This window comes from Poeciliopsis prolifica, unplaced genomic scaffold, assembly GCF_027474105.1.
Source record: "Poeciliopsis prolifica strain line A6 unplaced genomic scaffold, Auburn_PproV2 SCAFFOLD003, whole genome shotgun sequence".
In the NCBI taxonomy this organism is placed as follows: domain Eukaryota; kingdom Metazoa; phylum Chordata; class Actinopteri; order Cyprinodontiformes; family Poeciliidae; genus Poeciliopsis; species Poeciliopsis prolifica.
The window spans coordinates 8707000-8730011 of NW_026562378.1; the positions used below are offsets into that span (position 1 = coordinate 8707000).

Genomic DNA, 23012 nt, shown 5'->3' on the forward strand with positions numbered 1-23012 from the left:
ACAGAATATCTGTGAATCTCTCGAGCTGCAGTGAAGCCATTCAACGAAAATAGCAGCTTCTGCTTGCCTAAATGAACCTAGAGGATGTTATGGTGCAGGCTAACTTTAGAAACAGGAAGTCACTGTTTCTGTGTGAGTCTCTGCATGGGTGTGCATGCACGCCAGTAAAGTATAAGCATGTGTGTTTGTTGTGCATGTGTGAATGTGTGTTTGTGTTAGTGTGCTGCTGCACTGGGCTCACAAAAAGAGGATGATCGTGTGAAGCGAATATGCTATTACAGAAACCAGAAGTTTGCCTCCTGCTATTTTTAGCACAACAACACTTTAAAGAGAGTCAGAGAAGCAAAGATACAGATCTTATCAACTCAAACTTCTTCTTATTCTCACCAGATTTTACCCTGTAATTGTATTTATTCTTGTATTTGTGAAGCACAGTTGGTGAATGAACACTACACCTAAATAATGTTCACTACAAACATATTAATCACTGTGAAGCAGGGTTAAAAAGAAGTGTATAATAGTTTTAATTCTTCTGAAGAACACTGGTAATATGATAGGAAGTAATCATGAGCGCCTCTAATCCCTCAGGCTGAATGCAGATGAAATCTTATCTCTCTAGTTGGGTCTTTGAATGCAGAGTGCAGTGACCAAGCTGGTTTTCTGTCAAGTCAGATGTCATGAATCATGCTGAAACTCAGCCTTGAGATACATCATTAGTGCATAAACTCCAAACGCAGGTGTTTGGAAAGCATTTTAGACTGAATCCCGACAGGATGACTTGCTCTCACTCAGATGTATTTTTTTCCTAAATTGCCTCTTAACAGTTTTAAGCTGCACTTTTTGTTGCATGAAATGGATTTTCAGCTCCTTTTACAACTTTTACCAATCGCCACAACAGAAAAATGTCTGTTTTCAATGCCTGCATGTCAGAAAATTACAACCAGAAAAGCGTCGGTCTTAAAATGCAAATTGTTTTTTTGAATGTCTAAAGGATTGCTTTGTGCTCAGGTATGTTAGCAATGTAGCTTTAGAAAATAGTATTAGAGCTTTCCACAACCTTTCAAGTTTATTTGCTCTGCTTTTGTCGTCTTTCCCAGTGGGATTTTGAACAATTTGCAGACCATTCTTTGTTTTTGCAAAACTCCCACAACATTTATGCAAAATGCCATAAAGTTAACATTGACTTTTGTCCTGGTTGTCAAGGCTTGTACAAATCTTCACAATCTTCAACATTCATGACAGAAAAAGGCCCCATGCAGTTTTTCTGTGTAAAAATATACCGCAGGTGTTCCTTTTCTGACTTCCTGATTATTTCCTTTCTCTCAGGGGAGTTGACTTGTTTGGTGCTCATGTGTGTTTGTGTGTATGTGAAAGTGTTTGCAGACTATCTGAGTCCCCTCCACCACCACTCGTCGAGTGATTGTTTAATTTCCTTTAAAAACACACAGACATTCTTTTGGTAATACTAACTGTGCTGCTTTGACTGGTTCTTCAAGCTGTACCTTAATTTTTTTGTGTGTTGGAATGAAAAAGGGAACATATCAAGCTAAAAGGAAAAAACAGTGTTACATACTGTCAAGTCTCCCAACCCAGCTGAAAGTTAACTGGTATTGTGTGGTTTTAGAAATGCAGAAAAAAATTATGCGTTGTTGACATTTTTTAAAGCGTGACTATCTTGCTTCTGTAAAGAGACGTGCCAGAAATTCTGCATTGTTTTTGCTGTCACACAAACTTTCATCTGAAATTATACAAAATGTGTTTTTGATTTTCAAATTAATCTGCGGTCATAAAGTCACAGCTTGTTTTTGAGTTTCAGTCTCATGTAGTACACAGTAAGTAAGTGTGTGTGGGAGTGTTTTCTTTTTCAGGGGAACTCTGTCTGCATTTCTTTATTTTCTTTTCCACTCTGACTTACTGTAAGAAATGAGTTGGTTGTTATGATAGTTGGATGACATCAGGTTGGATGTCATCAGAAGATTAATAATTTTTGAAGCAACTGAAACATTTTGCTAAAACTATAAGGCACTAACCCAGCTGCTGCGATGTTAGTGACTGTTGTCATGACAGAATAGTTGCTGTGCAATTCTGTCATAACTACAGGGCATCAAGATGTAATCTTCCATACATTCTGTATCTATATTTTTGCATCAGTACTGAAACATTTATTCGTTTCAAGTGTCAGTGTTACATTATCTCTATATTTGCACATTGTTTGCAAGATTATGTCAGGTTCACTTTTTTTAGGTCTGCTTTAGCCCTCTGGTCAGCTCTTTCTTTTGCAAGGTATACAATGAGAGTAAATTTGTCCCACAATGCTGCGGCTGGACTTCTTGTCTTCAAAAATAACCCCTGATATTTTTAGGATTTTAAATTCAGTGAACCAAAACCTTTGTGGTACCGCGCAATTGAAAAAAAAAATATCTGTGTTTTGCTCTGTTTACTAGAGGTCTCTATTTAGTTTCCTTTTGGTGAAATGAGTAAAACAAAGAACAAAGATGCATATTTACTTTTGAATAATTATTAGTAGTCTCAAGAGACATACGTTCTCTTTGGGAGATCATTATTGATAATCTGACATGTCCAATACATTAGAGAAATAGTTGTTAGCCCTAGGCTAAAGGTAACTCTCACCCAGTGTCACAGCTCAACTGATCATCTGTCCTTCTTTTTTTGTTCCCTTCTACAGTGGATGTGATCCTTAGCAGTCACAGTTGGCCATTCAAAGGGTCAAGCCCATGGATCTGACTGTAACTCACAGGTTGTTACATCCGCGTCCAGATTCGGCCATGCTGGCTCCACAGCCTTCGTTTTATCTGGAACATCTCACTGCTCAACATTGCTCTCAGTTTTCCCAGCACCACTTGCAGGTGAGGTGATACTGAGGCATTAGTTCTGTACAGACAAAGATGTGTTCAAATAAAGGTCCCAGCATTTATAAGCATGGATGAAATGAATGATCAGATGCAGTAAGAAGGAATCTGTGTTAACTTCGTTAGTTCAGATATACTGTACAAAATCAAGAAACTGAGGTTGCTCTTTATGTATTGTCATATACCAGAGTATCAATATTTTATTTGTACAAAACATACCAGTTTAATGTCTAAAGACCTCCTGCCACATTAACCACAGGAGGAAAGCAGCTGCTTTCCCCACAAGCTGTACACAAGCATAAAACTCGGCAGATATAAGTAGCAACCAGGTCAGAATGTTGTTAGCAGATCATTTCCTCCTCATATATGACTGAGCTGTAAACAATATTTACATTTTGTTTCAGTAATGGTGTACAAAAATGAAATGTTTTTAACCAATATTGACAGCAGCTAAGTGCCACTCCCTAAATACCTAAACACATCTCTTGTGTATGGTACAAAGAAGACTGGCTAGGTCTAATGTTTATTGTCTAATTTTTCTTCACAGTATAACACTGAACAAAGACACAGAAAAATGGAGGAGAAAAGAGAAGACCCACAGCAGCTGTTGCCAAAGAATAAAAACGAACAGAGTGAGTTGAATGTGTTGTTTTCAGACATTTTCTGAAAGCTTGTCAGAGTACAGACAGGCTGCCTACTCTGGCAGCCTACAGTACAGACAGTTTTTCAGTGTAAATGAGGGGGATTTCCATTACTGCCATGTATTATTGTATTCCAAGCAAATTCTCAAAATAACAGAGTCCTAAAAAGAAAGTAAGAGAAGTATCCTATGTTTTGTTTGAGAAACCCTGTACTGCTTACGACTAAATATTAGCTTGTACTTAAAGTTGCACGAAAATAATATCTATTTATTACATTACAATAAAAATAACTACTATGTTCACTTTATTGTCTTATTTTAATGTGTGGCAGGTGCTGTAGCTAGCAAACATGTAAAGAAGATCCTGCGTGATCATATAATCATGAAGAACCAGCCTCATGATAGGGTTCCTGGCAGCCACTGCAGTACCTCTCCGGGATACAGGTGAGACTGGCATTGATGTGTGTTTAAATCAATGTTATTTAAAGTTCTATTTTACAAGAATGTTCAAGTGTTTTTTGTCAAGACAGACTTGATACATTCACAAACTTAAATGTAGAAAGTTGCCTTCAGAAGTCACCTTATCGGTAAATAGAGCTGCTGAATATGGACACCAGGTGGGTTGGGGGTGTTGTAAAAAGGTTATAAAACAATATTCCTTGCTTTCAACATCTCATTGAGAACTGTTAGGCAAAAATATAATGACTTCCACAAATCTGACCCTAATGGGAGAGTGGCAAAAGTAAAACATAATGGAAAGAAACCCTAAAGCTATTGAGGCTGACCTCAAATATTTGAAAGAAAATACTCTGGTCAGGTGAGTCTGAAGCTGAACATTCTGGCCTCCTTGCAAAACAAGATATACGACAAAAACGAATGGTCCTAAATGAAATCTTTATGGGGACTTATGGTGGTGGCAGCATAGTGGTGTGGTGATGAGGTTTTTTTTTAACTGGGGACAGTAAAATTGATCAGAGTTGATGGGAGCTTTAGGGGGCTAGAAATATGCAGGGAAACTCTGAAACTCTTAGTGGTAAGCAAAAGACTTGATACTGTAAAACTTTCTGCTGGACGATGACACTAAACATACAACTGCACTAAAAATCAAAGCCTATTCATTTGTTGGAATTACCCAGACCTAAACTCGGCTGAGAATGAGTGACAAGACTTAAGAACTGATGAACAACCCTCCCCATATTTTCCCGTGACTAAGCCAGTGCGTCTTATGTTGTTTTGGTTACCTAGGCCACCCGTGCCTGACATGTCCCTCAAGCCTCAACCTACACCCTGTGACCAGCGAAAGGACCTCGCCCTGCGAAGAACAGGTGAGACTCCTATTTGCCTCCCTCAGGTCAATTTTTTTCTTTTAAGATGCTCATGATTTTCCATTTCTGATGTGACGATTACGGTGAAATCTGAGTTATACCTCCAAGTAATAATTACTGTACTCCATAGCTTAACATGATACTGTAATCGTCTCTCTAAAAGTCTCTTAACATGATTTGCGCATAAGAAGGATAGAAAATCTAAGAGAATCAACACGTGTTGGTGTGGTCATTGGGTTAGAATGAATTAAGCTCTAAGCATCAGATTTGCAGGATCAGAGCTGCAGGACAGCCATAAACTCAGTGAGGCAACGGTGAGGCAAAGAGAAGTCATATAACCTTAACTAAAGTATGTGTAAAATGAACTGCGTGAGAATCCTGAGTACTTCTTCCTCACTGTATGAATCGAAGTGGGAGTGGTTCCCTTTTTTTTTGGTACATTTCTGCAAGCACTCCAACTATTATTTATTTACTTTGCCCTAAAACCTTTGACACAGACACACATCTACACACATGCTCACACACACAAGAGTGCTTTAGTTGGCACGGCGACAACAAAACAGCTTTTATCTGAACTAAGCCTGCCAGTGATTGATTACTTTGTTTAGGATTATTGGAGAATGCTCAATGTAAACATGAATGATTTTAAGTTCATTAGCACTGAAGTATTTGCACGGTTCACTTAAACTCGATTCTGTCACTGTTATTTAACATGTGTGTCTGTATTTGAGCAGTATCTGAGCCCACACTGAAGTGGAAGTTGAAGAAACTCATCTCCACAAGGCCTAACCCGTTGCAACGGAAGATCAGTGCTCCTCCTGATGTCAAACATAGGACAGAAAATATGGGTATGAACATTCATGCTTAATCTTCTTTTTGCTTTTATATGGCATTGTTTTAAGGTTATTGTGTCTTTATGTTCATCTGCAGAGACAGACACTTAACACATTGCCACAGACATGTAAAAAGCCTTAAAATGTATTACATCAGCAAAATATCACCCATTTTTTTCTTTCAAAAAATCCAAACCTTATTTAAGTTACATTTTTAAGTGGAAAAGAAAACTCCAGTATTAGGATTTTGTTTTTGTTTTCACAAAATCATAGGTGGCACAGTTCAATTCAATTCAGTCTAATCATACATGTATTTTTTTAAACATGATTGAAGTATAAAATCACACATGAACAAGAAATGTAGACCTATATATTACAACTCATCCTAGTTTTCAAACAATACAGTCAAGTTCAGTCAAATTGGTTAAAAAAGTGTTCTATCTAAGGAAACCCATCAAATTTCATCAAGTCAGTAGTCAGTTATCGTCACTAAAACTTTAGTTTACAAAAATGTAACTGCAACAGGTGAGCAAATAAATTTTGTCTTTACTAACATTTTAAATTAAACAGATTTCACAATTTCTAATTATTAATCTATGACTTCTATGTTACCCTGTGGTATAAATTTGACACAAGTGACATTTCTCTGTAGCTCTGTCCACTATCTTAGCATCCTGACATTTGGCTTGAGTATCAGGATCAGGAATTGGAAAAGGACCTTATGCTCATTGTTTAGTACAGAGAAAATTAAATGTTGGCTTTTTAGTATTTCATTAGTATAGACTTACTTCTGTTACTCCACTGTAAAAATGAATATTCCGCAAAAGAAATTTGCATTTTTTTAGGAGAAAAATGCCTCCTTTAATTTGTATTTTGCTTCATGACATGTTTATGTTTCAATGTGGATAACAGTGTTTGGTTTTTCCCTTTATCCTGTCATTTAGACTCTTCCCCAAGCAGAAGCAACACTTCAGCATCAGGCTGCAGTTCACCAAACGACACCCTCATGTCAGACAGCGTGTCCCTCCCACGGGCTCCTGAGGTGAGACCCTTTCTCCGCATGTCAGTCACAGTCACGTCTTTTGCTTAAAAGTGTGACATAGTTAAGGGTTTCCATATGCATTTCTTGTTTGCATCTTTAATGGAATGCTTGTAAATTTCAGCTGCCCGAGCTTTCAACACAGAAACATTCTCAATCAGTGAGGAACAGTCTAAATGAAATATGAGTACAGTTTAAGGACTATTTCTTCATAGTGTAGTCTTGGTTTTTTCAGTTTTGCTAAGAATGTTTGTTTCACAACAGTTTGAATGTGATGAGTTTTGAGAAATTATGGACGTTGTGGAATGTGCCACAATAATTTAGACTTGTTCTTTTCCAGTCGAAAAGGGTGCTGATGAACAACGGTAATGTAGCCCACTTTGCTCTGCCTGCCAACCACACTGCAAAGCACAACATCACTGCTGGACTTCCTGCTCAGGTGAGCAAAAAATTTGAATTGAATTTCAGTCAGAATTTTGTCATTTTTGTATTTTTCTCTCATGACGGGACCACCAATAATTTCTTTATTTGTACGTAAATGTAAATGTTACACTGACGTAACTTTTACACACCCACTAACAGTTTTGTTTGGTTGTTTGCACAACCAAACAAAACTACTTACTTTGTGACGTGCCCTAGCTACAACACTAATGCATGTTTTAAAAAAAAGTGTAAGTGGTGTTTTGTTGTTTTTAAAGAAAAATCTTTTACTTTGATGCCTTTGAATTAAACAAAGCACAACAAGTTCCTCTCCAAAATTACCTAATTGCTAAGTAGTATTTGATTCAGACTTCAAAATGAATCAATAAAAAGTATGTGGAGGAAGTTCCAATTGATGGAAGAGGGCTGGTATCCACCAGCTGTTAAATATAGCTTTAATTATTTTTGTAAGGGAAAATCTGTAAAATGGGTTTAAATCTTCAGATGTGAAATTCTTTTGTAAAAAAAAAAAGTTAAAATCCATTTAATTTATGTTCTGTAAAATTCCAACAAACATAAAAATTCATGCTTTTCTGTAATGTAGAGATAAAACAATATTTTTATTAGGTTCCTTTTATTAGTTTATCTAAGGTTAATATATGTACACCTTTTTGGTGACAGTATAAATGAATACTTTAAGTAGTCAACAAGGCAATTCAATCCTTTGCTTTTCCTCAAATCACCCAGTTTGTTAATTTCTAAGCCACACCCATAATGAATGTGTTTCTACTTCTGTAGCATCTCTAAATTTGTCATTCTCTTTCTCTGCAGGCTGACTTGCGTGTAACAAAGCCAGTGGCAGCATCGACTTTGCAGTCTGTCTACCTCCCTCTGGAGGTCCAATCTATGTCTCAGCGCTTGCAGCCAGTGTTCATATTTGAACCACACATGGGGCTGATGCGCCAGCAGCTTGTTCCTCGTGAGTGACATTGTCTGCGAAGCATATATCTGCACGTATGGCACATATGCCATATGTGGCTCTGATAACTGTCAGAGCCACATATACACATTTGATTTAAATTATGCTCATAGTTGATACTTTGACCTCATCTTACATGCTTGGTATCTACAAGTTGTAGTTTTATTTCTAGAGGAGGTGGATTTCATCTGATGTTTTTATGAATTGGTGAAAACAAAAATTCCAATATATTTTTTATCTAATTTGTGTCTACAGCCTTTTATTGTAAGTTGACAATATGACTTTTAGTAATAAATGTCCTGCTTATTTTGCAAAGACAAGATGATCTACAGTGAAAAACTAGCTTTTATTTTAAATCAGAGACTGTATTAAAACTTCTATCACGTGTCATCCTGCATGTCTTGATACAAGAGCACCCTCTACTGGGCAGAGTAGTGATGCAGTGTCACTTTCGACAAAAAATGTCATTCAGCCCGAACCAAACTGTCAAGTTTTATTAGTTTCCCTGCAGTCTGTCAACGTGCTTCAGTTTTCTTCTGTTTTTTTCTGCCAAGTATTCATTCTTACTATCCCTCTTATTGTCACTTGTTTCCTTTTTCAATTCCTTCCTGTGACCTGTCCTTCATCTTATTCCTTGTTGTCACGCTCTTTTTTTTGCATTTCTTGTTCTCAGTTCATAGTTTGAGTACCATTCCTCAGCAACAACATCCTCACATATCCTCCTCACCCAGAAGAGAAGGCTTGGTTGCCTTGGGCTCACATCGACCTGTGGAGCGAGCGCATTCAGAGCCTCTGCCTTACAGCCACTCAGTCCTGCCCCTGCATGCCGGCCAATATCCACACACCCACCAACAGCTCTCCCAGCTGTACCACAAGGCTGGATTGGAAAGGTTTAAGCTGAGCACACAGCTGAGCAAGGTAAGAAGAGGCAGGTGTAAACATTAGCATGCCAAACAGAAAACTATTACTCACTATGAACTGAGTGAGTGAAAAAGAGGATTCATTCTGTCAGAAACATTTGAAATTCCTCAATTATGATTATTCTGTTAAAAAATGCAACAGACATTTTAAAAGAGTTGAAGAGTGAAAAGCCGTTGCAATTTTATTGAGAATGTCGTCTGACACAGATCCCGTCTGAGGACATGGACGTGGATGAGAGCGGATCAGCATCAGGTTCTGGAACAGGGTCTTTGTGCGGCTCTGAACTGGGTTCACTGTCTGAAGACGGCCATCGCCGGAGAGAAAGTAATGCCAGCACCGATTCAGTTTATGACACAGAGTCCATCACTTCCTCTCGGGAAAGTTTGATTGAGACATCACACTCTCTCAGTCAGGTACTAATGTCTGTTCATATGCAAACAAAATAGTAGAGAAAAAAATATCATTAACTTTTCCTGAAAAATAACTGGTTAAAGCTTCTAAAGATTGTGAGAAGTTATTTAGAATTCTGTGTTATTCTAAATTATTCACTTGAGAAATGGTTAGTCAGTGGTTTCATATATAGAAACCACTGACTAATGCCCAACAGTATAAAATCAATGTGCCTTTTTAATTTTTACCTGAATTAATTTGTCTTACCATTAGGGGGCACTATTGCTTTATATATTTCAGCAGCAAGGTATCTTTGCTTATCAAGTTCTTGTTCAACACAAGTAGAATTAAATTGTCCACATTATGTGTAATTTTACCAGCTGGAGGCTTTAGAGGACCATACTTTACTCAAAGTACTTTACCTCCCTGTGACTTATAATAAATGTTAAATACTTCCTTGTCTTCCCTTTAAACTCATTTGTACAAAACACAGAGGCAGGTAATCCTCAGATCAACTTTACAGCCAGATGCCCTGGGAGTTCCTACCTTAATTTGGCCTCATCAGTCTCATCCCCCTGTGATTCGGAGCCGCTCGCTACCACCTTCCACCTCCCTGGCGCCTACTTCACATGTGCCCACCATAATACCCTCTATGTCACTGTCCAGCCCTGCCAAAGATGCCAAGCTACGTTTTACAACAGGTGAGTCAAACGCTGATTAAAGTAGTGGAGGATTTCATTGGCTGTGTATTTTGAAGGATGGTAACGTGACTTAAGAACAAAATATTGGGCTATAAGTCACGTCTTCATGTGTGTGTATGCAGGTTTGGTTTATGATAGCCAGATGCAGAAGCACCAGTGTATTTGTGGAGACAACAGCCGCCACGCTGAGCATGCTGGGAGAATCCAGAGCATCTGGTCTAGACTGCAAGAGAGAGGGCTTAAGAGCCAATGTGAGGTAGGGACTTTGTACACTGATGTGCTATGAGAGAAAGAATTTGCTGTCAAACATGCTAGAGCTTCACAAAAAAAACTTATTTCTGTATTAAAGTGCATCCTCAGTAGAAAAGCCACCCGTGCAGAGCTGCTTTCCGTCCATTCAGAAAACCATGTGTTAATGGACAACCAGAGACGCACTGGTAAGATCAATAATAATACTGAAAATTACGTTCATAATATTGCTATGCCACTGCTTCATCTTACTATGCAAAAGTATTCATACTTTTTAAATGTTTTTTTTTTAGTATTTTGTTCCATTGCAACCACAAATTTCAGTGTTGGATTTTTATTGTTTATATGTTGCTAAGCTTAACTGTATGAAATAAAGATTAGATTTCAGTTTAACAATCAGTGCAATTTGATCTTATGCTGGATCTACGCCATTCTCTTGTAGAGCCAGCTCTATAATTAGTGCTGTTGTCCCAGAAGGTGAATTTCCATCCCAGTCTCAAGTTTTCTTTGTTCATAGCTCCATTTTTCTTCTCATCAACTCTGACCGACTTCCGTGTCCTTGCTAAAGTATGAGGCTTCCACCACCATGTTTCATGGTTCACATTGGAGGTGGTGTGTTCAGGATAATGTGCAGTATTAGCTTCCCGCCGCACATAGCGTTTCACCTGTCGGCCGTAAAGTTTAGTTTTGGTTCTGTCTAACTACTACACCTTCGGACATGTACGCTGTGTTCCCTACGTTGCGTCTGGAAAACTGTAAACTGAACTTATGTCTTTCTTTCATCAGTGGCTTTCTACTTGCCACTTTTTCATAAAGGCCAGACTTGTTGAGTCTGCCTATCAACAGATAGAATCAACAGATTTTCCCACCTGAGAATCTGTTGATTCTCAGTTGGGAGAGTGGACAGATCTATGCGGATCTATGCTAATCCTCAGAAGTTAACACGGGCCTCTTGGCTTCTTCTCTGTTTGATGTTTTGCTTGTCAGCCACCCAACTGAAGTGGGTGGCTGTTCCTTGGTAGGTTTGCAGTTGGGCAAAGTTTCCCCAGATGATAAATTGAAGAGTGCTTTGTCAGATGTTCAAAGCTTGGGATATTGTTTTATAAACTAAATCACCTTTAAACTTCTCCATACTTTTGTACCTAACCTGTCTGCTGTGTTTCTTTGGTTTTTGTGATCCTGTTTGTTCACTACTGTTCTCAAACAAACCTTTCCTTTGTTCAATAAAATCTCAATGAAATAATTAAAGTTCGTAGTTGTAATGTGAGATGTTTTTTTTGTGTACATCCTGTACATATGTAAATGTGATATATTTACAACTCTTAAATACTACAAATATTTCCATGCAGGATCACGTATTTTTGTGGACCTACCATGTGGAGGTGTGGGGGTGAGTTCTGCGCAGGCGGACACGCACACGCGCGCACATCAACACACAATCACACACAATACAGATCTGTTTTAAAACTCTAGTCATGTGGGAATATTTCCACTCATCTAATTGCATTACTGAACAGCAAACATTACATGGCTTATTATGCCTTATTACACAATTTAGATAATGATACTACCAATTGCTCATGCTATTGTTTTTGGCTAAGATAACTTTGAAACCTCAAAAAAGTCAAAGTCTGTACAATAGTCAGAGGGGGAAGGAACAACAAGGGAAAACATACAAATAAAGTGCTGAACATATATATGTGTCTAGGGAAACCTAAAAAGGGAAGTAGGATAAATAAAATTATATTATGTTTATAGTAAAGAAGGAAAAACTGAAGGGGGATGGGTGGCAGCTGATAAGAGCACCAATGTGCCTGGATTTCCGGCCTTTAGCTGCTAGAGTGAAGAGGGGTGATTGAAACAAGATGGTAAACCTTGTGAAAAAAGAAATTTCTGTAATTTCAGCGTTACCCTAACAACGCACCAGACCGCCAGCAGAGATAACTTTTTGAAGTTCATACACATACACACTTTTGTCGTTAAACAATTTAATATTTTGTCTGAGATGTTTTCAAAAGTAAATAGATTTTGCCATTGTAATGAAAAACCCTTAGACCTTTCCCACTGGAAAAACTGCTCTGGTCAGCTAATCCTGCATCGACACTGTAACATTTTTCATGAATAAAATGTAATTGTGATGTGCTTTCCTTTGTTTTATAAACAGGTGGACATTGATACAGTTTGGAATGAGCAACACACAGCAGCTGCTTCCCAAGTAGCAGCAGGATGTGTCATAGACCTGGCCCTTAAGGTGGCACAGGGACAGCTGAAGGTGAGATAGATAGCTGAAGGTGAGATGGATGGATGGATGGATGGATGGATGGATGGATGGATGGATGGATGGATGGATGGATGGATGGATGGATGGATGGATGGATGGATGGATGGATGGATGGATGGATGGATGGATGGATGGATGGATGGATGGATGGATGGATGGATGGATGGATGGATGGATGGATGGATGGATGGATGGATGGATGGATGGATTGTTTAGGTGTCAAATCTATCAAATAAGAGGATTTTCATAATTCAAACTGAGCTCAACTGGAGCAGCTCAATTTCATTATATTAAGACACAAGCAATCTAAGAGTTCTTGTTAATACAGCTTGAATTAAGTATATCATATACAATATTTACTGTGCAGTGTAATGGACAGTTGTTTCACAGTAAATAAAGGTGTTTGCAGCTCTTTTGTTAACCTTTATTTATATCTGAAACAATTTTATGTTAGTCTTTTAACACCTTTATGTTTAATAATAAGTTGTTAAAACAGTGAGGTGTTAAGACTGTTTTCTATGTTCTTACAGAATGGATTTGCAGTGGTGAGACCTCCCGGACACCACGCAACTCGTTCTTCTCCTCTGTAAGTATAGAAGTATATGCACACACACACACGCATGCATACCGGGAGCTAAGGGGGTTGCAAAGTGTTTTTTTTAAAAATCAGCTACTTGAGAAGAAGAAAAGGAGAGAGAGGGTGCTGTAGTGTGTCTATATTAATGTATGACTGGTGTGCACTACCTGCCCAATGCCAGAGGCAATCTACTTCCTCTACTGTTTTTTACAGCTTTCAAGACACAAAGCAAAGCACCTCAAAGAGATGTGCAGGAGCTGTGTATCCACGCACGCTGCACATGTGCTGTATGAGGATAAGTGTGGATGTGCATATCTGCGTGCATTGATTTGTGTCACCCTTTGATAGCAAGCATTAGCTAAATAACCACATTCAGCTGGGGCTGTGTGTGTGAGCTCAGCAGTGCTTGTCACTAGTTATTTATGGCGTGGTAATGATTTTTCTTGATGAGCTAAGTTTGGACAGCTTATGGTGTACATTGTTCACACACACACATACGCATGCACGTAGACAATCACACTTCACACTCCAATGCTGACACTGCCTTTTCCAACATTCCTCCATTGTTTTTCATGCATCAACATTTTCTTTGCATACTTCTGTTGTAGACAGCCAGCGTTTGTGAGTTCTGTGAGTTCATTTCTCAGAAATCATCCCTCGCATCCCGCCAGCTTTTTGGCAGAATTACCATTTAAAATGTGTCTTAAATTTTATGATAAGCTTTTTCTTCAGTTTGTCATGAAATGCATGGCTTCTCCATTGTTAAGGAGTGTAACATTTTAGAGTCAGCATAACATTCTATTAACGGAAGCCATTTCTGTTTGTCCGCTAAGAAAAGGCAAACATTTAAGAAACTAAAACACAATAATACTCCTGAATAACTTACAATAGATGTTAACGTGGCAGGAGTCAGCACTGGGACTGTCATGGCCTGAGAAGGCACCACACAAAGCCAAAGACCTGTCTTACAGATTCCTACGGGCCATATGTGGATTTTGTGAAATTAATTTGCAAAAGATGTGCTGTGATAAACACGTGGCTGCCACTCTTCCTGTTTGTTTGTCCACAGGGGCTTCTGCTACTTCAACTCTGTGGCCATCGCAGCCAAGCAGCTCCAAAACAAACTCAGTGTCAGCAAGATCCTCATAGTAGACTGGGTAAGGACCAAAACATCAATCAGGATCACCCTTCTCTTCAAGGAGACATTATAAACATACAGAGTGAAAGTAAATGTTGTCTAGGTGCAAAAAGCAAAGACCCAGACTTACAGTAGCAATCCTAATTACAATTGAGATCATTTAGACAGTTATTTCTGTTATCCACGTGTGAGTCGAACTGCCACATATGCTTAGAGTAAATTCAAAATCACACACAGGCACATAAAAGTTCACCGCGGCATATATATACTGATTCAGAGCCAGCCGTTATCTCTGCTGAACATGTGTGCATTTGAGGACCCACTATGTAGTATATTATTCTATGAAACAACAGTTATTATTATAATAAATCAAACAAAAAAGAATCAGAACTTTTGCCACTGATGTGAAAAGTTATGCAAGTCTTACAAACTGTTTAAGACTTGCATTATATATATATATGTTTTAATATATATATTTATACACTTTATGTACTCAAATCTTGTCCAGGATGTGCACCATGGCAATGGCACCCAAGAGGCCTTCTATGATGACCCGAGTGTTTTGTATATCTCTCTGCATCGCTACGATGATGGAAACTTCTTTCCTGGTAGTGGAAATCCAAATGAGGTACTTAAACAGTATCTATGTATGGTTTTATTTACATTGTAATAATAGAACCCCACAAAAATAAAACTCTTTATTTTGTGGATTATTTATTACCTGGATTCAGCAGATATTATCAATATTAATAATACCTTTTGAACTTGTTCCTACTTTGTAATGCTGCCACAAACCCTTTTATCTAGTTTATAAAAAATGTATCTAGAGGACACAAACAAAATAAAGCATAACTGAAGGAAAAGGAGAAGTGCTTTTCAAAATGTGATCAAAGTAAAAAGTGTGACATACATCTATGTTCAGCCTACCAGCCCCTCACCACTCTTGAGGTGAGTGGTCAGGTGCTCTTTGTACAATCACCTTTCACTTCAACTTCAATGAGGTCTGTCTGTCAATTTTACACATCTAGAGCTAGATTTGTTTTATTTTAAAACCAATTCACTGTTACATTAGACAAGGACTGTCTCTAAACATATTTTTAGCAGGTTTCCTTTCATGTTTTTGTTTTTTTGTCTTTAGCTTAATTTATCCTCACATTCACATCTGACCAGCTTCACTGTCTCTGTTAAAAAACACATATCGATAGCATGAGTCTGCGAACTGCAGACCCGGACTAAACAAAGCTTATTTATGAAGAGTATTCATGGCCCTGTTTCTTCACAGATGTATTCCAGAATGACCTTCACAGCACAGCTGTATTAAAACTGAGATTAAATTAAACACAGGTGTATTCTGTTTATTGCATAGGCACCTACTAAAAACACAGTTTTTTGTGCAAATAACAGAGCAAAAGGAATGAACAAATTCACACTTATTTTTCATATTTTTATTTGTAGAAACTTTTTTTGCTCTTCATATTTACTTGCTATGTTACGATGTAAAATCCCAATATAATACAGCCTGGTTTATAATTGTGATAGAACAAAATGTGGAAAGATTTAAGGGATATGATTGCTTTTACACAGACGTTTATCTAGTATCTGTTTGAGTTCAGTGAACCAGTAAGGACCACAAGAGCTCAGAGTGTGCCTATGAAGACAAATGAAATTGTGCCTTTTATTAGTTGGCCCCTGACAAAACATTTCAAGCTTTGACAAATAAATCATTTATCAGTTTTGGACTAAATTTGTTTATATCTAAATCCTGCATTTTACCCTTGAGCAAGTATTTGTAACTTCAGATTGTTATTGTCCAGTTATGTTTTTCTCTCATAATCCCTTAGTATGAATGCTTTATAAAGCAAGTTTAAAATATCATGGTCTTCATTCACCTACTGCAAGTCTTTCATCATCTTTGTGTGTGTGGCAATTTATTTGGGACACTTCTCAAACATGTTTATCCGTTGAAAGTACCAAGGAGATGTTTTACTGTATGTTTTAGTAACCACTGTGTATATGTTTACGTTCATACTTCTGGCTAAGAAACTTTGAGGTCTTGGAGGTCTAGCCCTCTCAGCAGGATGTATGAAGTTGAGATGTATGCCTGTCTGAATCCAAGAAATGGAGATGCCTGTTTCCTTCCTGTGGTCTTACCCAAAACCAAGTGTAATGACTACCCCGGTCAGTTGAATTGACCCCAACCCATGCTGACATTTGCCACTCATTCCAATCCCCCGAATTCACTCCTCTCATGCTGCCATCCTCCCCCACGTTAACACTCAGTGTTCTCCCACAAAATCTCACGGGGAGCACACATAAAAACACTTTTCTGGGCTTGGATGTGGCTTTCCCTGAAGTGGACTTGCAACCTCTGAGAAGCAGTGTGGTAAACCTCTGGAGTCTCTCATTCCCTCGTGTAGGTATATATCTCTCCATGGGGTAAAGGATGTGATGTCATCATCATAACATAGAGTGCGGAGTAGCTCACAAATACCACTGACGGTTTAATTTAGTCCAGTAAGTCCTGAAACATGAAAGAGAGACAGAAAACAAAGAACAGCGCAATGCACTCGGAGCTATAGCAGAAATGGTATGTTTGGTTAATGTGCATGTGCTTGTGTATCTGACTGTGTGCACAGGCGCATGCATGTTGGTACATTAACAGTTGGCAGAAGACAGGAGGCCTCATGTGTTTTTCGTTTGCCCTGCGAACATCCCGTCCACTGAGAAGAATGGAGACAGACTCTCTGTGATGCTCATCAGCATTCTTTCTCTTTCAAGCATCCTCTCACACCCATACACTCACACTCACGCCCGCTCTCTCTTTCTCTCTCACACACACAAAGGAAATTACCATACATTGTTGCCAAGTGGCTGTCAATCAGCCGCCAACAATTCTCCCCAAACTGACACATTGACTGATGGTGAAGGGTTTGGGGAACAGCTAAATGGCTTCTTGCAGGACTACAAAGAGCGAGAGACAGGAATCCTCAACTTCTTTCCAAGAACCAGGCCTCTGTTCACTTTCTGCCCCGAGTAAACGAGGTCAACCTGAGGGAAGCTTCATCAACTCTGACTGGCATCCGTCTCTTTTAAAACATGAAGGAGTTGTGGAAAATGGAATTCAAGATTTTGATTTAACTCTCACACAGAACTCATAATAGACAGTCATTATACTTTACCTATATTATCATAGTTTACAGTAGATAGTATATTTTTAACACACCGGCAGGGGATGGGGGAGTGGTTGTAGACCAGTCAGCGTTTAGCCCATTTAAGTTGTACATTAAAGCTTGGGAATTATAAACGGCTGTAGCTCTGCTCTGGCTCACTGGTTTACAAAGGCCAGTTGACAAACTGTATAGAAATCAAAATGGAGGGACAGGGGTGTTGAATTAACAGCCATCCGTATTTCATTTAGGAATCATAATCCCTCCCTGATGTTGCCTGAAGAGATGCAGCGACGTTCCCTCTGTTGCTGCAATACAAAGTTTTGCAACAGCAATGCTAACTTTGCGAGCATTTGATACAAATCTGTCATTGTCGTGGAGTTTCAGAATTTCCCCTCAGTTATTTATTTATTTATTTTTTTGACATTCTCAGTGATTGTTTCTTTCTCACAGTCCCACTGTTTTCCTGGTCTGCTTTAATCTAGGTGGGTGTAGGAGCGGGTAAAGGCTTCAGTGTCAATGTGGGATGGACTGGTGGTCTGGAGCCTCCAATGGGTGATGCAGAGTACCTGGCTGCATTCAGGTAAATAAACAAAGTTTTCTCTGTTAGCTGTAGAGTGTTGTGTCTCATTTCAGGTGCATTTACATAAAAGTAATTCTATTTCGAAATAAATGTCTATTCTATGGTGTACACCTCAAAACTTTCACTTAGTTCAATATTTCACAACTGATAATCACATACAAATGCAAAATATTCTTTTAAAACCAGGAAGAAGTTCAGGATAATCGTTCTGGGATCTTTTTATATTTCTTAGCTTATTATGACATCTATTATATCAATCTGAATGTGTTTTAAATCACCATTGAGGCTTTTGTTAATTTGTGTAAAGAAGTTGTTCATCTGTTTTTTTTATAGACATTGATCAACTCATGATGACTTCTAATGTCACTGAAATTTACAGCTATGTTTTTTACACATCCATCTTATCTAATTGAGCTTTTGCAGAGTTAAATCAGACCTAGTGTTGTTTGAATAAGGATGAGTCAGACAGGAATGCATTGATAAAGATATTGAATATATTGTGATTTAGTCAAAATTAAAGAGTTGAATGGGTGCTGTCGTACACATTTCTTTGCTATTTCCTTCTCACATTTTGAGCTTTTTTCTTCATTGAACTGTTTATTCATATTTAATCAAACAGCAAGTCCTGTTTGATTATTGAACAGTCCTATTACAGAAAATGAGGCTTTGTTAGAGCAGGTGTATGGACAGAAGTTATTTTACTTTTAGATTTTTTTTTCTAATATGTGGTATATGTGTGATAGCATTGTCTTTAACATCAAATGACATTACTGACCCTCTGCTACTATTTACAATCAGAATATTGAAATTCTGACTTTTTGTTTCCACATTTTTAAAGCCCAAAATAATACATACTTGCTAAATAGTCAAACAAAAAATGTTGCACATGTCTATTTAGTCACTTTACTCTGAATAAATAATAAAATCCAATGTGTGCAATTGCCTTAAAAGTTTCACCCAAGAGTCCATATGTGTTTATGTAAATATAAACTTTCTCTGTTGGAGAATTTTGATGAACAAGCTGTATCATAAAGACTAAAGCATCAGGAGAACGTTATAAAGGATTAAAGCACTATTGGGTTGCAAAACAATGAGCTTTACAGAGCACTCATCTCATAGAGCAGTGTACAATTTGTCATCTAAGATTGTAAAAAGTGTGGCACATCTGCAATCCTATCAAAACAGCCATCCTGAAAGCCTTATACAACAAACATGTGGAAGAAGGTGATCTGGTCACATGAGACTACAACTGAAGCATACAATAGAGTGGATGCCTCTTTTCAATAGAAAGAAGATGATCAGAGTTTATAAGAAGATGGACGAAGCTCATTACAAGACAATCCTGAAACAAAACCAATTTAATATGCTGCAAAAGACTGGAAACTGGGGTGGAGGCTCTCCCTCCAACAGGACAATAATCCTAAACATACAGCTAGAGCCTTGTTTAGCTCTGGCTAATTCACAAAGAAATAAATAAAAAAAACTGTAAAAGTCCAGAACTAAATCCAATTAAAATTATTCAGCAAAGGTTAAAATCAATGTTCAGAAATGCTCTCACTCCAATCAGAGTTGGGAGATTTTGCAAAAGGAACGAGAGTTTATCCTCTCCAGAAGGCTGAGAAAATATGCTCCATTCATTTTTTGTATATTTTTCTGTATAAAAAAATTTAACTGTTTCCTTTTCCATTCCACTTCACAATTTTGTGCAACTTTCTGTGTAAAACCCATCTAAAATGTATTGATGTGTATGGTTTCAATATAAAAAAATTTGAAAATACACATGACATTTGAGTACTTTTGCAAATAATGTGCACTATTACCAGTGTTGGATTAATGAGTTGGAGTTCTAGTGGGAAAAACACATCTATAACTCTGAACAAGCTTCAAATACAAAACACTCCCTCTTCATGGAGGTGCTCCCTACAACTGCAACACTAAATTTAAATTCTGAGCATGTAGCTAAAGGTGCATCTTAATACTTTTACCATTTAGCATCATTGAAAGGCAATGAAAAACTTCTTTAAATCACATTATCACTTGTACACAGACTGGAAATAATCCAGTTTTGCACTGCTGTTAAAAAAAAAAGGCGAGAATTGTGGAAAAAGTACTTTTTGCTGAGTTAAATTCAAAGATCTACAGCCAGGAGCTACCGGAACACACCTTTTCTCCAACCAAATTCTTCACTTCATTCAAGCTGTTAGTCTTGAATGAATGTGGTTTGGTGGTGCGCTACACTGCAATGAACACAGAATGCATCTGTCAGCAGCACTGGCTCGCCACCAGATGAATAAAACGCTATGTGAGCTCTTCATGGTGCTTGCTTCAGACACAGTGGGTGGGCCCCTCATCACAGGAAAGATGCTAATGAGCTAACCCATACTGGTAAAATCCCATCGACCCAATGGGCTGTCTTGAAACACTATGCCCAGTGTTTACTGGAGTTCTGGATCCCGATTAAGAAACAACTGGTCCTTTCCTGAGCAGGCGTCTGGCTTTAGTATTTTTCACCCAGTTTAGGAAATTGCAAGTGCTTTCATGTGTAAAACTTCCTCAGCTAACCACAGTGTAGTACTGTATTCTACTTTTGCCATGAAGCTTACATCATACAAAGACTGTCTAAAAAGACTGTCTAAATGAGACGCATTCTGCTGGTGCAGGACCTTTGTCACATATGATTTTGGGTTCAAGCATATTTTCTGAATAACAATTACAATTGCCGGATGTCAGAAGAAAGTAGAAGCATTGTGTTTGAGTAATTGAAGTGGATTGTGAGGGTGTCAGGGGTGTATATCACGCTCTACAGTTTAAAAAAAAGCAACATAATTTCACCTTCATGCAGTTATGCCTATTTAATCTTGTGCCAGTTCTGTGGCTTGATATGAATATATAATTTGGATTTCAGGGTGTTCTAAGATGTGTCTGTCTCTTACAAATGGAAAAGAAGTTTGTTATTGATGATGTGAGTCTGTTTTGGGGTATATATTAGTGGCAGAAGTGATCCTGTGGTTGATTGTGGTGGTTGGGACTCCATTACGATCAACAGAGGGCTCATCATCACCGAGATCAAGAACCGTGACGTTATACATGTTATTAAAATGGCCGAAATCTGAGGTGCGTCTCATCACAGGTAGCACTGCTGATGCCTGTTCATTTCCAACTGGTTACTGACAAACAATGAACTTATGGAGGGAAGGAGAATACAGCTGAAGAGAGAAGAAGTGGGGGGTGCATTGTTAGGGAATCCAAAGGCGGCGTAATTAGGGCCAATGGATCCCAGATGGCTGGCTGTCAGTGACGTGAGAAGAGGGACGAGCGCCTAATAGGAACCAGACGCGCACAAATGCCTTTGAACTGCCGCTGAGAGAAAAAGAGCGAGTAAGAGGGAATCAAACGCGGCATAGGCCATGCGCTCTTGCTAAATAACTGGCAGCAGGAGAGAAGAGGAAGGAAGACGGAGAGTAGAGAGGCTTGGAAAGTGGTCCCTGCTCAGTAAAGTGCACAATATGCAGACATCTCATGTAAAAAACAGCAAGTATTTTTCACTTAGAAAAACATATTTGGTGTTTGACACCTGTTTACTGTCAGATCCTTGCTGTTTTTTTCCCCTCGCAATTACAACAAATAGACATTTCTTTTGCTATCATCAGGGTTCTGATTCACGTTCAAACAGTTGCACACATTTACACCTGGGAGGTGCACCACCTCTTAGGGTTGGCTGTCTTCCAGCCATGAATCAAGAACTGAGATCAAGCACTTGGCGCTGTGCCTTTGACAATTTTTTTTTTCTTTTCACCATTTTAAAATGGAAGAGTGTGTTCAGCCCAGTAAATGCTTGTAGCTACCAGTCCAGATAAGGCCTTCCCTGGATGGACTTTCTAGTAGAAATCACTTAAACGACCCTGTTTCAATTTTGTTGTGCTGGCATCAGAAATCTTTCGGGGGGGTTTTTCCCCATGCTGCTCTGAAATGAATCCAATCACATTATGACTACTCCTCTTTACACATCATTATGTTTTATTTACTCCTAACAGTTCTCCTGATCACCTGTTGAAATGGTGAATGGGATCTCAGATTTGCTATTGAACATGAATGAGCTGCTATAACAGCTCTCCATTTTCTCTGTCTTGTCTTCAGGGCTGTAGTGATGCCTATTGCCCACGAGTTTTCCCCGGACGTGGTCTTGGTCTCCGCCGGCTTCGATGCTGTTGAAGGACACCAACCTTCATTGGGAGGCTACACCGTCACAGCCAAGCGTAAGGATCAGCCAGCGCACAGTGTGCACTCATCAGAGTTTCTCAAAACAGTTCAATACCCATATTTGTTATGCGTCTCACATTTTTTGACAGACATCTTTTTTCCTTATGAAACCTTTTTGACACAAATCTGTCATATTGGCATTATATTGATGTAATAAGAGCTAAAAGAACCCCACTTATTCTGTATTCTACAAGTGAAGCTTTTTCTGAATTTTTGTTTCCTTTTCAACCAATCTGTGTGTTTTTGGCTTGGTTTGATCTCTACTAGTTTTTGGCTTCTTGACTCGTCAGCTGATGTCGCTGGCAGGAGGCCGGGTCATCCTCGCTCTGGAGGGGGGCCATGACCTCAAAGCCATCTGCGATGCCTCTGAAGCCTGTGTCAGCGCCTTGCTCGGCATGGAGGTGAGACGTGTCATATCTCATTGCATAGATTAACGCAGGGTGTCACGTCCTCAGATCACTAACTGTGTGGCATGTCTCAGGTGGAGCCTCTGTCCCAGTCGCTGTTGGACCAAAAGCCCTGTGAGAATGCGGTGCGCTCTCTGCAGAGAGTCATCCAGATCCAGGGTGAGAAAGACAACATTAACTTGACTGTGAAGAATAACATTTACAAGGGAAAAAACAGTCAAATAAAGCAAAC

At 38.7% G+C, this 23012-nt stretch overlaps 1 protein-coding gene across 4 annotated transcripts in view; it reads left to right on the forward strand.

Annotated features, from left to right (window-relative positions):
• Positions 1-23012, forward strand: part of LOC129352649 (histone deacetylase 7-like) — a 46112-nt gene that overhangs the window by 17453 nt on the left and 5647 nt on the right. For 3 of the 4 annotated variants that reach the window (XM_055021764.1, XM_055021754.1, XM_055021745.1), the window contains exons 3-24: positions 2687-2867; positions 3418-3502; positions 3843-3954; positions 4756-4835; positions 5570-5683; positions 6613-6710; positions 7048-7146; positions 7959-8106; positions 8780-9024; positions 9234-9440; positions 9911-10118; positions 10241-10374; positions 10468-10555; positions 11717-11757; positions 12532-12639; positions 13179-13234; positions 14295-14382; positions 14872-14991; positions 18016-18113; positions 22251-22369; positions 22641-22774; positions 22855-22939. In XM_055021764.1, coding sequence (XP_054877739.1) covers positions 2736-2867; positions 3418-3502; positions 3843-3954; positions 4756-4835; positions 5570-5683; positions 6613-6710; positions 7048-7146; positions 7959-8106; positions 8780-9024; positions 9234-9440; positions 9911-10118; positions 10241-10374; positions 10468-10555; positions 11717-11757; positions 12532-12639; positions 13179-13234; positions 14295-14382; positions 14872-14991; positions 18016-18113; positions 22251-22369; positions 22641-22774; positions 22855-22939 — 2599 coding nt within the window. In that variant the 5' untranslated portion in view covers positions 2687-2735. Of the gene's footprint in view, positions 1-2686; positions 2868-3417; positions 3503-3842; positions 3955-4755; positions 4836-5569; positions 5684-6612; positions 6711-7047; positions 7147-7958; positions 8107-8779; positions 9025-9233; positions 9441-9910; positions 10119-10240; positions 10375-10467; positions 10556-11716; positions 11758-12531; positions 12640-13178; positions 13235-14294; positions 14383-14871; positions 14992-18015; positions 18114-22250; positions 22370-22640; positions 22775-22854; positions 22940-23012 lie in introns of those variants that run through there. The other variant, XM_055021772.1, reaches the window with a different exon arrangement.